Source organism: Manduca sexta, chromosome 11 (assembly GCF_014839805.1).
Source record: "Manduca sexta isolate Smith_Timp_Sample1 chromosome 11, JHU_Msex_v1.0, whole genome shotgun sequence".
Classification (NCBI taxonomy): Eukaryota; Metazoa; Arthropoda; class Insecta; order Lepidoptera; family Sphingidae; genus Manduca; species Manduca sexta.
In genome coordinates, this window is record NC_051125.1 from 8,451,440 (window position 1) to 8,468,342 (window position 16,903).

The 16,903-nt window shown below is 34.7% G+C and overlaps 1 protein-coding gene across 1 annotated transcript; it reads right to left on the reverse strand.

Annotated features, from left to right (window-relative positions):
* Positions 1-1,809: 1,809 nt before the first annotated feature.
* LOC115452875 (elongation of very long chain fatty acids protein 7) lies at positions 1,810-6,427 on the reverse strand. The gene is made up of 5 exons (XM_030181492.2): positions 6,307-6,427; positions 5,281-5,468; positions 4,106-4,174; positions 3,035-3,337; positions 1,810-2,037 (listed from the first exon to the last, which is right to left on the reverse strand). The coding sequence occupies exons 1-5, from the start codon at positions 6,347-6,349 to the stop codon at positions 1,849-1,851; spliced, it is 792 nt and encodes a 263-aa protein (XP_030037352.2). The 5' UTR covers positions 6,350-6,427; the 3' UTR covers positions 1,810-1,848.
* Positions 6,428-16,903: the final 10,476 nt, after the last annotated feature.

Here is a 16,903-nt window from a genome sequence, read left to right on the forward strand (position 1 = left end):
GTATTCCAAATTGCAAGACTAGTATATAAATTGCAAAAAAAAACGAAAATTCCGGATGATGATTCCTAAGATATTTTGTTAATGAGGAAATGAACCTCCTGAAAAAATATTATATTATGTTAATACATATTTTTTCAAATACAAAAAGGCGAAACAGCTAGTTTGCATTATTGAAGAGGTCGTAAACTATACAGGCCCTATAAAAATGGTACACTTAAACGGCGCGGGCATACTTGAGTGTCAGCCAGTCGCAACAAACATAACCATAGCACTGATAACTCGTTTTTACGGTTATGGCGTTGTGTTTACGTGCAACCGCAAAAAGTCTGCAGGACGCCCTCCTAACAAGTCAGTATTTGGCATGAAAGGGACCAACATCCTCTTCATAATAAAATCGTAATAATTGCGGACCGGTGGTTTCAATTTTATGGCGGGGACTGCAAATTCGTTTTTAAGTAGGACGCTGCAACGTTTTTGGGGTATAATATATGTGTGCTGAAATACTTATGTTTTTTTACGAGACCATCCTTTTGTATGGAAAATAAGGACGCCATTTTGTTTCACATTTTTTGTAAAATAATTTTGATAGAATATTTATACGTCATGTTAAATTGCTACTATAAGGTACACTCTTGATATTCCAAAAAAATCGAAACCGTGATTCAAACTGGTAACATATCCGGGATAGGCTATCCCTCTCCTCAACTGTTAGGGAGGTCAATGATAATTTCCTAGTGTTGGCTAATTTGCAGCATTACACTTTAGTTTACAGCGAAGTTCTACTATTTTAATTTATAAATGATTCGTCACTTAACATTTTTATTTCTCTCTATATTAATTACTGTTTTATGAGTTAACGTTTCTATTTCTTTGTTTAATTTTAACAAGCAAAGGAAACTAAACATGAATTGAAATTAAATTTATTTAGACTTGTTCTGTCGGTGCGGAAACTTTACATTATACTTTTGGGAAATAGCTTCGGCTCCTATGGGCAAATATTGCCCTACGATTATACGAATTCGACGTGAACAGATGGAAATGGGCGTACTAATTAAAATAATTTAAGTGAATGTTTTTCTAAACTTTTCTTTTTCTGACAAATTAATTTAATGTTTAGAATTTTAGATAAGTAAAATAAAATGTAAAAGCTATAAGAAGAAATAATATAGACAGAATTAAGTTACAAAAACGATTTAACAATATGTAATAAACATTCCAATTATATAATTTGTTTAATCTAAAGATTTCCCTTGTATTTTTCTATTCCCCAACAAAGTTTGTCATTAAACGGCAGGGAATTGAATCATGACCAAGGGTGGTCCTCCCTTGGGGAGAACGCGCAGGTTACCCATTAGTCCATAATTACCCCCTCGTAAATCGTGAACGGATCACTTTCCTTATTATTGTTGTTTAAGTTACTGTTTACGTACTGATACGTTTTCGGTTACTCCTTATTTGTCTAGACAAGTTTTTATGAATGCGAGTTAAGGAATAAACTTCTGTGATAAAACAATCTATTCCTCGTTAGGGGAATCTCAAGTTTACTGTTTGTATTGTTTATCTGCTTGATTTCGAGTAATGGAGTAGATTTCAGACTCTGTCTAATTGGATCGTGTTACTCATCAAACCTAATTTATTGTTAAGAGTTTTGATATTATTGTGTAGACCGGCTGTTTACTACAGGACAGGAGATTCACTTATCATGTCTTGTTTAATTTTTATGTACAATGTAGAGACTTTTTTAGTTATTTTCCCGACCTCATACCCGCCACTACAACCCTTGCAAGCATCAGAAGGACTTCATCACTATCATCAAGATTTATTTCAGATATTAAATAAATACATACATTATTCATAATATTTATTATTGGTGAAATTAACTTCTCCTGCACCATACGTCTTATGGTGAAAATCAATCAACAAGCAAATGTACAGAGACAGGTTCAACAGCCCTACCCAGTAGGTTCCAGCGTGAATCTGACACTGCGAGGTCGAAGCTTGGATAACGACTTGAGTTGCAACTAGCACGAATTGTATCTGAAACAGACATTTATCCTGGTACGGTAAATGACGACACTGGCTTGGGTTATAGGAGCAAGGTCGTGTAAATGGAAGCACCATTACAATTTGTAATAGTACTGGGCTTCCTTATTGGTTGTGCACTGCACACGGGCTAAACCCAAAACGCGAACCATCAAAACGAGGCGCGTTGAGTTATGCTCTATAATTATTGCTGTTCAGCCGCGTACGAAAGGTATCTCATATTCACCAGCCTCTAACACAGCTAATGTACCGGTATTGATAAGATTTCTAAAAGTCTTCAATAGTTTAAAACAATTCGCGAACTGTTTATAAGTACAATAAATATCTGTCATACGTAATTAAGTGGGTATCTTTTTCACGTATAAAATGATTAATTCGGTTCCCGTCAACTTGGCCGACGGGTGAGACTCGCAAAAGCCCGGCTCAGCGCGACGTACTGACATGGTGCGGCCGCCCACACAATTATAGTCACTGGATTGCACAGGCTAATCTACGGCTTGAAGTAGACAGTCAGTCGACAGGGCTTATGAATTGTATTCTACTTAATATACAAACTAACAGTTTATAAACTATTTATTTTCATAATGAAAGAGTAATGCTTCGACATGCGAAGGTTCATGTCGTTTAATTATGATGATTGGGATTGGTCGAGAGACCGATGTGTGTTTCATGTTAGTCTCTCGACCAATCACAGTGATACGACATGGGCGATCTCGTCGTGTTTTTGCTACATAGTAAGGAGGTTGATGTCTTAATTTTGTCAACACATACACTACTTTTGACATAAACATACGAGGGTTATGACATATTTAAGCCATACCAACGAGAAGACACAAAGTATTTTCTCATTTACGCATAGTGTATAAAATGGTCTCAAATAGAGTGACTTAGAGTCTTTAAATTGTGAGTGCTAATTACGAATCTATACCTTTTTTATATATATAAAAAAATATATAAATAAAAAATATAAAAGATGTAAGATGTAACTTACCATCAGTACAATCATTAAATACTTCTTCCACCATAAATACTTCGCATAAGTAGGCTCCATTGTAGTCAATGCATTATACACATATATTACTGTATGTATGAAACAACTCATCATATTTGTACACATCCACTGGTCCGTAGGATCATATTTAAGACAGGACCAGGCGGTGATGAGTAGTAAGACGTTGTAAAAGGCTTGGTGAAATGTCACAAGACTGTATTTCTTGCAGATTACCAGAAATACCGTATCGAAAAGGTCTAGGATTGAAGCTGCCATATATTTCCAGTAGAGGACCGCTATTGTCTGAAAAGAAAAGGTATTGCATAATTGGATTAAATCAACTGTTTAATCAGCGGCGATAACCTAATTAGGAGTGGAACGTACTGCCGAGACGAATGTTCGTAGGTTCAAAACTAAAGGGAATGCATCTGTGACTTCCACAAGGGTATTCACCTCTGACATCTAAAAAATAGTTATATGTGTATTCTTTGTAAATGATTGCTGGGCTTAACGGTGAAGGAAAACATTTTGAGTAAACCCTACATACCTGAAAAGTTCTTTATAACAATTTTATGTGTGAAATTTACCAATCCGCACTAGGCCAGCATGACTAAGGCCTAATACCTCAATGGTAGAGAACCGTGTCCAGCACTGGGACAGTATGTAATGCAGGACTAATATTATTATTTTTATTATAACTGTGCATCATATGCCCATATAATAACAACTTCTATCTCTAAATGGGAAGATAGAAGCGGAACTATAACTAGATGCATTTCGCTCAGCTTATTTCCGTCTCGAGATCAGATAGAGGAGGAACTTATAGCTATGTCGCGTATAAATGCCAAGCAACTCCTGATTTGTTTTATTGAAATGAAAAACGTATAACATTTAGTCGCCCATTACCGAATCGAACTAAGAACGATTCTATGCCTAAATACTGCTCACAGACAATAAAAGCGATAAAATATTAAAATGATTTGTATTTTTCATAGTTGTTGCAATAAAGGGGTTTTAAAGCAATAGTACATAACGCACAGTAGTCCCTATAAACATGAAGCCGTAACTTACATAAACAGTGTTATTATTGTATTTACACGTTCTTGGAAACAAGCCGTTGTCAATAACGTAGGACAGAAACTGAAAGCAATAAGACGATGATATTAGTACCTACACAACAATACATAAATACGCGGATATTTGATTTGCTCGGACGAAGGCAGGATATCTCTGTTTGTATGAATCTTTATTAATAAATATTTTGTTTCATGGGTCTGTCTGAATTCTAAATAGGTATTACGAGAGACTTATGCGTCAAAGTCGAGTGATATAAGTCACAAAATGGTACAACTTGTGGCAAGAGACCTGTTTATCAGTCTCTTGTCGTTGCTTCCGAGGTAGTTGATATATAAGCGGCTAAAAAACCACGTCCTCTGTCTCAGAAAATGTTTGTGTTCAACGTAGATCGCTAACGTCGATTTCCCATCGTCTGTATGGTGTGCTAAAACACGTCGCTATACTTTAGATGTATTCAATACCGCTAAAACTTAGCGCCGTGGCCGTACTAGGTAATCGGAAGCGTGCGACATTTCAACTAGCCTCTAAACGTGAAATAAATTAATATCGGATTTACCAAAATAAATAAAAAATAAATATTCATGTTTTAATTCTATAATAAAGCTCATACAATTTTTTATTTTATTTAAATGATACTTTATAACCGGATTTTTTTTTATCGCACCGACGATAATTCTATACTACTAATATAAAAAAATAGATTTTGATAATGCATATATTGCGTACTGTAGGGCTGCGCAGTAAGACTTTTATATGAAAAACAAAAACACTGCACGCTTACATAATCAAGACGTCATACGCGAATTACTAATCTTGTGGGACCAAAGACCTACTTAATCTGAGTAACCCTTTGGTGCGGAATGCGGATAAAGTATTGTGATGTCGAACGTCCAAAAAACTTTTTATGTTGTATGCTATTTCAGGAAGTCGCTTTTGTATTATTGGAAGGTTGTGTTAAATCCCCCATGTGCATAATTTTGAATATAAGGTCTGTTCCTTTATTTAATATTTGGGCATAATTGTTTTTTTTTTATTCGTAAAAAATATACAAAAAGTCCTTGATTCTTTTAACAAACTGTATGTTCTAAAATATACATTTTATGTACTATAAAAGTAAGTCTAGGTATTTTATTAATAAAAAAACGTCACATAAGAAATAATAAACTTACCCTGGATCCTAAAATGACGGAATTAATAATCTTAAAAACATTGTAGATCACGATAAAAGTTTTTATTTGGAAAGGCTGTCGTTTCTCCATAATGTAGGGGCCCACTTTGAACGTGAACAGCAAATATGTAATTAAAATGAATGCGACGTCGTTTGGATTCATCAATGGCCATGTTTCCACGAAGCTTACTGAAACAGCGGTAAAATGTGTAATTGGTTTCATTTTAATTACGTAGTGAATAATTTTATAGAAGAATGGACGCAAACTAGGACATGCGTCATCTAATGGTTAGTGCAACGCCTCTGATCGTCACTTTCAAAGGAAAAGGGTGTTCGCATTGACGTATCGATGTGTGTTCGACTCATTTTTCTTCTATGTATTTATTATAAATATTTACCTCATATAAAATTTAATACAGAGAGATTAATTAATGTCCTGTAAAAATCATAAGCCTTTGAATTGTAATAGAAGGGGGTAAGTGTCGAAAAACGAGAAAAAAGGCACAATACGCGCACGCGACGTCAGCGGGGATTACGATGTGTAGGAATGAATGAGGTGAAGTGATATCCCCACTGCGCGGCCACTCTTGCACATTACAATATTTGAAATATGAATTACTGATTCATTTCTGTATGAATTTTAATGCAGTTTTCTCATATAAGCTTATTTTGTATACCATTTGCAAACATATATTTAATAATAATGTACAAAGTTAAACATGTGAAATATCCTATTGTGAGTCCATTGATGGCCCTCATAGAGAACAAATTATAATTAGAAAAACGAGCTAGGCCTTCGGCAATATCCGCCATGGCACTAAAATGAAATAAATAATATGCTGAATAATAAGAATCTTTATTTTATAATAACTTAGGGAACAGGAAAGTCCTAACTCCCAAACAACGGGAAGGTAAACTGGGTACTAAGAACAGAAACAGATATTGATGAAACGAACTTTCTTCTAAATCTATATTATGCTACAGTCTACACGCCACCAATCTATGGGTGCAATTTTTTAATACATACACTCTCCTTTAGGTAATTCAATTCCTGTTTTAAAACACCACATTAAATTATTTTTGACTTTTTAACAAATAGACTGTCAAAACCGTTACTAATCCATTGCAAATAATAATAAAAACGTATTAAAATAAAAAAAGGTTGTTTGTTAATTGCGCTATAATTGTAAAACGGTTTAATTCACTTCCGCAAGCGGACCTTTCTGTTTAAGTACTTACGCAATTTAATGTTTACATTTATTTAACAATTGTAAAATTAATAATTTAAAAGTGGTTATTATGTAAGCATCTCACCTCAATCATTTAGACGCAAAAATGTTAAGTAATATTTATAATGTAATTGTTAACTACTTTCTATCTAACGATCGATTAGCAAATTGTGTTGAAAGATTAACTACTAAGAAAAGGATAGGTTTTAAAATCAGAATATGATTCATTTACTATTATAGTAGTATATAGCTGTAATTGGAACGTGTAGAGTGAACGTGTTAGTTAGAACGTGTACTTTATTTAAAATTGAAATTATCATTATTATGTAAGAACTAGTCAGTAATATGTACATGTTATATCTAAGGCTATATAATAGGTATAGTCGGAGTATGTGTAGCAAGTTCTTAGATATTTGAAATAGTTTTTTTAAAGATTAAAGTTTCGTTTATCCAAAGTAATCTGTGCAATAATTTATTTTTGGTACTAAAACGTAACGTACAAAATAAACGCTCTACCACGTTCTATTTCTGCCCATGTTTATATTTCCGAAGGATCACATTATAATTTTTCTTTTTAAGACAAAGAAATAAATAAACCATGTTTTAATTAACAGCAATTTTTAAAATGTGTATTTTTGTTTTAAAATACCTTTACGTTATATTATACAATAATAGACAACATCATATACCTATATTCTGCTGTTTGTACACGAGGAACTGACAAACATAATAACAATCTATCTTTAATAAGGTCGTGTTGATACCCGCCAACTTCCTCATAACTAAGTTACTTGTACTTCAAACTTAACTCAGGTTGCGTTGAAACGTTTATGTTCGACGTTCGAGATTCCTCACTGACAAATAAATTAATCCTTTGGGATTTTGTAATAGCTCCAGGGAGTAACATTGAAATTGAATAGAGTTTTGAGACAAAATGTTTGTGTTGAGAAGAAACTTTCTTAGATGAAATATTACACGTGTAATCTTTGTTCTGGTTAAATGTTACGTTGTTTAACGTTCATTCCTTAACAGTTACCAAAATAATGCTGGTTTAAATGTTATTTGCCATCTGACACCCAAACGCTATTTGTTGAAACAAGCATCAATGACAGCCTTTCAGAACTCCACGACTCACGACCCTGCAAATTTCTGCCTTTTTGTGTTCTTGACAGCCTGAAACATCAGTTGTTAACCCAGCTGCAATGATTTCAAACAGCAACCTGCATTTTGCGTAAAGGATTTTTACGAGAAAGCTCACACCTTTTAAAGTAATAAGCAAAATAATGTGTTTCAAAGTAGTTATTAAATTTTCTCATCATCAACTAATAAAGGCCTATCTAATAATAATTTATCCGAGGTACGGCTGCCGTAAAGAAATCAATATGATCGCTTTATGAGTTGTGACATGACGGCCTAAATCTCCAATTTAATGGTACAGTGAATTTGTACGAAGGCACACTTTATAGCCTCTTAAGGTATTACGGGTTAGAAATGCGAATGGGAAGGTAAACAGGGTACGAACACCGCTGAAGTAAATTGATTTATAAATGCAAATACTTAGACGCGTTTTGGGGCTAAATTTGTTTACCACTAAGTAATGCCATTTCAGCCGTTTTGAGGGTGAGTGTGGGTGACGTCACGAGATTTGTGGGTCGAGGCGTATTAGTATTTTAGCCGGTTTATTTGCTATGCATTATAGTGACCTTGATTTTTGTTCTAAGCCATATTCCTGCTCTTATTATGCTGTAATATGTTCTAGACGCATCATGTTATACCTGTGTGCTTATTTGTGTTGTAGAAAGGTGAATAAAATGAAAAGGGAATTTTATCTGATCATCGAAAGATCAGAGCAAGTTTGCTGGAACCAGACCAAAACGATAATTGATGCTTAGTTGCTGCAATCTGTAAAGAACACTAACTATCGTCAGTATAAAGCCTCAAATGTTACAATAATACTGTCACATTAAATGAAGAACCCAATAATTTAGTTGTAAGAGGAACGTATGAAGTGACAAATGTTTCAGACACTATATAATACATGTATTAAACACAATCAGAGCGTAGGGCTGTAAATGTCACCATTCTTCATGCTCGCAGTGGGGCCTAATTTACCGCCCACAGTAAATAAAGGGTTCCGACAAATGCGTATGTTTTATAAGGTCAGCATAGGCATACCGGCCAAGAGGTGAATTTAAAAATTTTGGAATTCAGTTAGTGTTTATTGGCAGACTTTAGAATGATAATTTTTAAGATCGTGTTATGTTAATCCGTCAAACATTTAGCAGACTGGCATAGGTAGCTCAATTTTAGCGGAAGATTACGTTGAGATCTTTTGACAATTTTGCTTCTAATTTGCTGTTAATATTTTGTCGAATATGAAAGGAGTAAAAAACAGGAAAATATATTTATCTACAATCTACTGTAAATGTATTCACTCGTACGCAATATTTTCTTTTCCTGCCTTTATATACTTTCTTTGATTTTTTATGTCTTCTCCGTACACGAGTTCCACATTTCCTGTACGTTCATCAAATCCAATATTTTTTATGTTTTTCCTTGCTTTCTGAGAGTGTTCTTTTCAAAATATGTGAGTATTTGCTTACATTCCGTCAAGACATCACGAAATAATTATAATCAAATCGGTGGAAAGATTGACACACACGTGCATTAGTAAAGTCATACATAAGTACATAAATTCCTAATCACTATTCTGGTCTAATAATATAAACTAAATTCAGCGACAATGGAAGGTTGCAGGTTGTTATAGCTCCGGTTTTCCTTTTTAAGGACCAGCCGCCAAACCAAACATATACAGAAAATATAAATATAAATTATTCTGCTAATTCTTATTCTTAGCTCCTAATCTATCTTACTAATATTATAAATGCGAAATTTTGAGATTTTTGTGAGAAGTAAACCGCAGAAACAACAGAACGGATTTGAATTTTGGCACACGGGTAGACCATGTTCTCGATTTACACATAGGTTTTGTTTTGGTAATTTAGTCTCATGGGAAATAATATTTTTTTAATTAGATAGCGCTGGCGTCATATAGTTTTTTAAGGGCTTTTATAGCGTGAAACGTTTTTTACCCGGGGGAATCCGTAAGCTATACTTATCAGGTAATATATATTACGTCCACGCAAAAGTTCAAGCAACATAAAAAAGGAAATTGAAATAAATATAAATCCAATAAACATTAGCTCCTTATTTTAAAACACAATAACATAATGTTGTGTTTTTTTTTTTTTTACGCGGGAAAAAACGCGTTATCGCTACCACCACTCGGAGGGTCATTGGAATGGTTATGTTGGTTTCACCGGTCTTACGGCCCAATGTCGACACTCGGGAGTATAACATCATCCGAGCGAGCGTTGGACCGCGTCCCTAACCCTTGTATACCCTACACCGGCATACCAACCAAAACCCGCGGTGGCCTTCTTCGGCGCATACGGGACGGCCCCGGGGTATCTTGTTGCACTAAGATAGCTGCTCGGAACCGTCCCAGCGCGATACCGCATTGCGGCACCTCTCTAATTGAAGGGGCTAAGATGCCCCACAAGCTGAATGACTCTTTTGGAGTCTACGACATCGGGAGACCTACTGCCCGCGTTGTCGTCCACCTCAGAGTCGCTGTAGTCGAGCGAGCAGCCCCCCACTGTTCGCCCGCGACTCGCTCTAAGCCCCAATTAGTCGCCTCTTACGACAGGCAGGGGATACCGTGGCGTAATTCTTTAGATGCCCCGAGCCACAGGGTTCAACATAATGTTGCGTGATATTTTTAATTACATTTCATTCGTAGCAATATGCGCGTTTAGTTTCACACTCAGCCACCTAGTTCCGTAGCATAAAAATCGAGGCCCTAGAGAAGTTGCAAACGTTTGTATTTTTTCCTTCTCTAGTGGCCAAAGGTCTATATCCCTGTCAGCTTCCCTTTCACAATTTATGAAAAAACTATTTATCATTAGAACAATTTGCAGACAGTATTATTGTATATTAGTACTTATATATCCTGTGTTTCCTATGTACAGTTTATTTATCCATTCGTTGGTTTTGACCACGTGACTTATTGTTAGGTTGTTTTGCCGTTCAGGGCCCTTATTCTGTATGATAGTGTAAACGCGTAACGCGGCCGTGTCATGTTATCTCCGAGAAATGTGCGTGGAATGGTATTCTGTCGCGCATCATGCTTAGGACTATAGAAATTTGGCTTACAGAATACCATTCCACACACATTTCTCGAAGATAACATGACACGGCCGCGTTACGCGTTTACACTATCATACAGAATAAGGGCCCAGTGGACCAAGTACTTTCCTCGTCACCGTGTTATTCTATACATATTTTGTTTTCTATAGTGTCAATGATTGCAGAAAGCTCTTTTGTCTCAGATCAATTGTAGAATAACGGAATTTTATCAACAGCATAATTTTATTATTAATCTCAAACTTGATACGTTTCATAGTTTAGTGTTTTACGTTGAAAATTATGATTTGTAGTCTTAAATGATTCATGAGTCTCTTGAGGACTCGTTGGGCCTAGCTAGGCTTGTAGCGGTTTCTATATTATAACACGACATACTATCAAATTAAATTTTCTCCCAAAAGATTTGAGCCGTAGATCATGGAGATTATCCTGTGTCTCGGTGGATTATGATAATTCATTATCTACTAGAATAAAACGTTACACAGTAATGTAGAGCATTCTAAAATAATAAGATAATTTCGACTAATCTTTTGTGATTTCGTGACGGTCGTCATAAGTGTACCAGCTTTTCCTCATTAAATGGTCACTGGATAACAAGCTATGATGTATAAATCGGATATGCCACTGTGCATAGTGCATTAACTTGAATATTTCCTTTTTGGTCGCATCAACAGCACCGTAAAGTGGGTAAATGCATACCATGGTAAGAGATGCCCAAAAACATATCGATTTGCAAGAGATCAACATCCTTAGACGGTCGGCACAGTTATGCTGGCCTGTTAAATTGTTTCTTCATACTCCGGTCGAAGGAGCCTAGGTTATAGGCACAAGGGATTGTATGTTGCCAAACTGTTTCACTTAACGGTGAGAAATAAGAATTACTGAACCTTTTGGATCGAGATGGGATGGAAGAGACCACTAAGCTGTGGTTTCGCAAGCCAGCACGCATAGTTCTGTTAAGTAGCTTATTCTACGATCTTGTTATTTTATATATAACGGGAAGTGTAGATGACAAACAAAGCGAAATGATTATTTTAGTTGAGAGAGAGTAATTCATACGTATTTGTATCTAACATGTATTATTTGCAAGCAAGGGTTTATTTTGCTGGGAATTATACTGATAATATAAGCGACGATAGCCTAGTTGGGTGTGGAACGGTCTGCCGAGACGAATGTCCGCAGGTTCAAATCCCAAGGGCACACACCTCTGACTTTTCTAAAAAATCATGTGTGTATTCTTTGTGAATTTATCATTCGCTTTAACGGTGAAGGAAAACATCGTGAGGAAACCTGCACATCTGAGAAGTTCTCTATAGGAATTTCGAAGGTGTGTGAAGTCTACCAATCCGCACTAGGCCAGCGTGGTGGACTAAAGCCTAATCCCTCTCAGTAGTAGAGGAGGCCCGTGCTCAGCAGTGGGCAAGTATATAATACTGGTCTGATATTATTATATACTGATAAGATGGTCAACCCGTGTATACGATGCGAGGCTTTAGTTGGGGTCTTTTGTTTCGTCTTTCTAAATTCTATATTATTTTCGTGTATTTCGTTGTTTTTATGCTTGCATATGATTTTTATTTCAATGATTGCATGGGTAATATGTATAAATAGGGACAGCCTTTATCTAAGAGAAGATATTTTTTAAAATTATACGTATCCGTAATATAAGCCAATTATAATTTTTAAGACTTTGTTTTTTTAAATATCTGCGTAAATATGCATTGAATAGTATTGATAATAGAGTACTGTTATGTGCACATTCAAAAATATATAAATTATGAACTAACATTAAAAAATAATAGTACGAACCTTGTTTATAAATTGTTCCATTGCTTGGCACAGGCCTCCTCTACTCATAGGGTTTAGGCCAAAGTCTAACACGCTGGCCTAGTGCGGATTGCTTGAATTCCCAAAGTTTGAAATTATGATGTTGAATTCTTAGATATAGAGATTTCATCACCATAATATTTTCCTTCACGGTTAAAGCGAACGGAACACACATTTAGTGTCGATATGTTAGTGGCTATGCCTTGACTTTTATATCTGCAGACCTTCATCGCAGCAGTCCGTTCGATTCGCAATTAGGTAATAGTAGGTAGTAGCTACATTAATACAAAAAACATTCTATAAAATATTTTTTTATTATTCTAATGCCTGTGTGAGATATTCAGTGCAGTGGCGCGAATCTCAGAAGCATTAGGGTTTGTTAGTAAAATGGGCCGTTATGGGACCCTGCGAGCCCTACAGAAACCTCTGTTGTTAATGCGATCAATTAGAATAACATATTGCGGTATTTTTGGAGGGTTTTGGATTCTTTACATAGCGTTGGCAAGACCTTTGACCTAAAGGTACTAATTTCATGATTTACATTTTTGTTTGCTTTGTGGAAAATGGTTGGGTTCTTTGTCGTTAACGATGGGCTGACCGTTTTGGTATGTGAGCAATTATTATAACTAGACAATAATTATTTTTGTGTGAATATGTTTTTGCAAATTATCGTAATATAAAAGAAAATGGTTATTTTTAATGACCCTTCTGGTATGACAAAAATTATTCGAGTTAGATCCTAATTATTCTTCTGTAAATGTTTTCTCACAAATTAGCGTATTATAAAACGAACATGGTTAGTATTATTTTTAATTACATAGCTACTTAAATTTTCATGACAGCTCTGCTAAATGTTTTATGACGCTTAAAGGTAGACGTGTAATATTTACTGCTGAGCAATATAATGTAGTTCTCATGTAAAGACCATTGCAGTTAACATAAACCACTATCTATATTCTTGTGCTCGTGGATTCGTAAGTACATTTTGATGGATGTTTGAATAAAGTATTTTAGTCCAAAGTCATTTGAATTTAAATTTAAGTAGATATATAATTTTTACGATACGTTTTATTGTATTGAAGCAATTAGTATTATTCAAAAAGTAGACACGAGGTAGTGCTATACTATTTTTAAGTCAACCGATTACGAAATGTGCACAAATGCAGAAGATATCTAGAATAAAGATTTCATCATTGATTCGTAGTTCGTACGTGGCTTGACTGAAGAACAAACAGATAAATAAACTTTTCAGCTAACACAAGCAATTTTGTTTCACAAACGTTCGAAGCAGTTAGGTATCCTGATTTAAGCATTTGTTGTGTACCGGGCAAACTGCAGTCAGCTAAACTTCTGAAAACATACTCGGGAGTATTTAATGTTCCATACAAGTTTCTGAATCGGAAACTGCTGTTGTTAGCTAAATACATGTTTAAAACAAAAGTTATAGATATACATACATTGTCAGACATTTGTATAAAGTGACTGGATTGAAACTAAGTATCACTCGCAGGAAATCGATGTGAAATAACAACTTGTGTCTTATACGATGATTAATATTAAATTTGGTGGTTTAAATATTCCTTACTCTTTTAAAGGTCATAGCGCATCCGTGTATCTTCTGAGTTTGTAGGTATTTATTGCGAATGAACGCAACATTATCGTAATGTTAGTAAGGTATTACTGCAATTAGCAACGTTAACGTTTTAATCTCTCAAAAACATGACTAGTTATAATTCTCTTAATCAGTGCTGCTATTGCCATTACAACAGTCCGACCATCCGTTCAATGTTGCCGCTTTATAATAAAACTTATGATGCCAATTTAAATACAATATGTTTTATTATTTTTAACGGACATCGCTAACAATTCATACTTTCAAATTCACATGTTTCCATTACTAATAAAAAAGCCAGCTTCAATTGATGAAAGTCCAATATAATCTGCCGCTGTGACAAGAGTAATTACAGGATTCAGCGAACAGTACGGGGGCGGTTCCCAATTAAACAAGATGATACAGATAAAGCCTTATTTAGTGTACGCACTGATCTGTTAGTGGGGATTGTTTCGTTCCGCGGCGGGCCGTTAGTTGTACTTTAACTAAATGTTTATGCTTTTAATAGGATTTGTATCTTGTGTTATTGTTCAAGGTCTATGTAGAATCACTTTGAATGAATTGTAGATTTCCTAAACTAGTATTAAGATTATGAAAATATTATTTTGTTGTAGTAATTTACAATTATGAGTGTAACGTTTTGTGTAAGCATAAGATTGCACGGAGTTTATTTGGTCGCCGCGTAGATGAAATTAACTGTTTCTACGCACTCGGCTACGTTCAATCCGCGTGTGGTGCGTTCAGTTTTGACAAGCCATTGGCGTTTAAATGCTGAACGGATCTGGTGCGAGCGTGAAAATCTATTGTTATGAAACCTACTTATATCAATGTGTGCATGCAGGAAGTCGCAGAATCTCTGTAACGTACTCGTATCATGAAAACCTGATATTCTTATACAAAACTGCACGCTACGTTTTCATAATTGTATCATAATCGTGTCTTTGGTCTAGTTTCATGTAATAATTTAGGCTGGACAGGTTTTAGATTCTACTCCCAGGTAAAAAAGCTAAAAATGATATGAGTTTTGCGATCCGACTACAATATTATAAAGTCCTATATTTTGTGGTCAGTGACCTATCTGCCTACCCCGTCGAGGATAAGCGTGAGCATAAGCTATATATTATGTACGTACGTACTTATGTACGTGTAAACTGTACATAATATATAGTCCTCTCTTTTCTAGATTTATATTTCCACGATCATTGAAATGTTGGGGTTTACGTAACTCCATTAAAAGCAAGCACTTGGGGATCTTCGTAGTGTCTATTATTCAGGGCCTAAGAGTTTTTCGACATATGTCTGGATTTCTAAGAACGTGCTAATAGCGGCGTTTAGATAAAATAGCGCCCTAGCCATTTACTCACCATTATTTCCAGTAAAGCTGTGTTTACTGGGAAAATATTTTCTTATAATAACATTTTGAAGAAGTATATAAAAATGGCTTTGTAACACGTGTTTCATAGTTAGATAGAGGATACTGCGAAGATAGAGGAACAGTTTTTCTTATTTTCTTTGTCGTGTTATGTCTACCAAAAGTCTAAAGGTACGTCCTTGTGAACATAAACAATTTAATGCTCATAATCCTATATTTGTGTTAGCGACACGTAAAGTAAGAGAGGTTATGCTTAAAAATTTCTTTAGAAATATCCATTTTCCTTGATCCTCACTTCAGATCACGTCCGTTGGATGAAAGTAAACAACGGTAACCAAATTTCGATAAAGGTCACTACAATGCGGCGGAAATAATTCATCCTTGCTAAGAAAATGTTCACGTATTAAATTTCTTTTGTATTTTATGGAACCTTATGAAATAATTTGATATTGGTGTTTGGTGTTCGGATTAAAATTTTGTATAAAAGATTTCAGATTTCATATTTATGTATTTTTATATAAGGATTCTTTAATTAATATTTTGATATAGCAAAAAGAAAAAAATACAAATAATTACATAATATGAATTTTAGAGTTATGTAGTATATAATTAAATTTACATTAAAAACATATATTTTTAGACTTGTAGAAACTAAAATACTTAGTTGGGTTTACTTTGCAATATTCTGTCGAGGATTTGTGTGCCATTCAGTGCTGTGTTTGGTAATGTTAACTTTATTATTAAATTATACTACAATAATTTAAATGGTTCTAATTAAAGCAGGGTTCCATCTATCTTATTATAAGCAAAAAATGACACTGGTACTATTTTTTCAAACATATCTAGCAAATTTACTACAATACAATTTAATATCATCTGACATTAAAAAATAAAAAGTATTTTGTTTAATAATTGCGAATTTTAGTCATTGAAATAAAAGAATTGTCTTATTTCAAAGTATTTTATTATTTTAGTATAATAGAAAACAACCAGTCCTCAATGTATTATTTATATGAAAGAAGAGCTGTTTATGTTTCTGAAAAATATAGGTTACGTGACTTGGCGTGCGATTTGATATATACCGAATGTTACAAAAATACAACTTAAGTAGCTCTTTATATATTTGAAGAACTGATGTGGCCTTAAGTACTTTTCGAATACAGGTACTACGTGTTTTCTTTTAAGTACTTTAAATTAGTAAAAGGCCGTTCAAACTTAGGTTAGAGCAGAAATTTGTTTTTTTTTAACTATCATTGGGTTACAGTATGTCCTCGTAGCTAATCAGTTACTTCGATAGTGTGGATAGGTATTAGTATCGGTTGCCGCAAGAAAAGAGCACAGTCTTCAGAGATAAGAAGTGAAATAGTAACAACGTGCT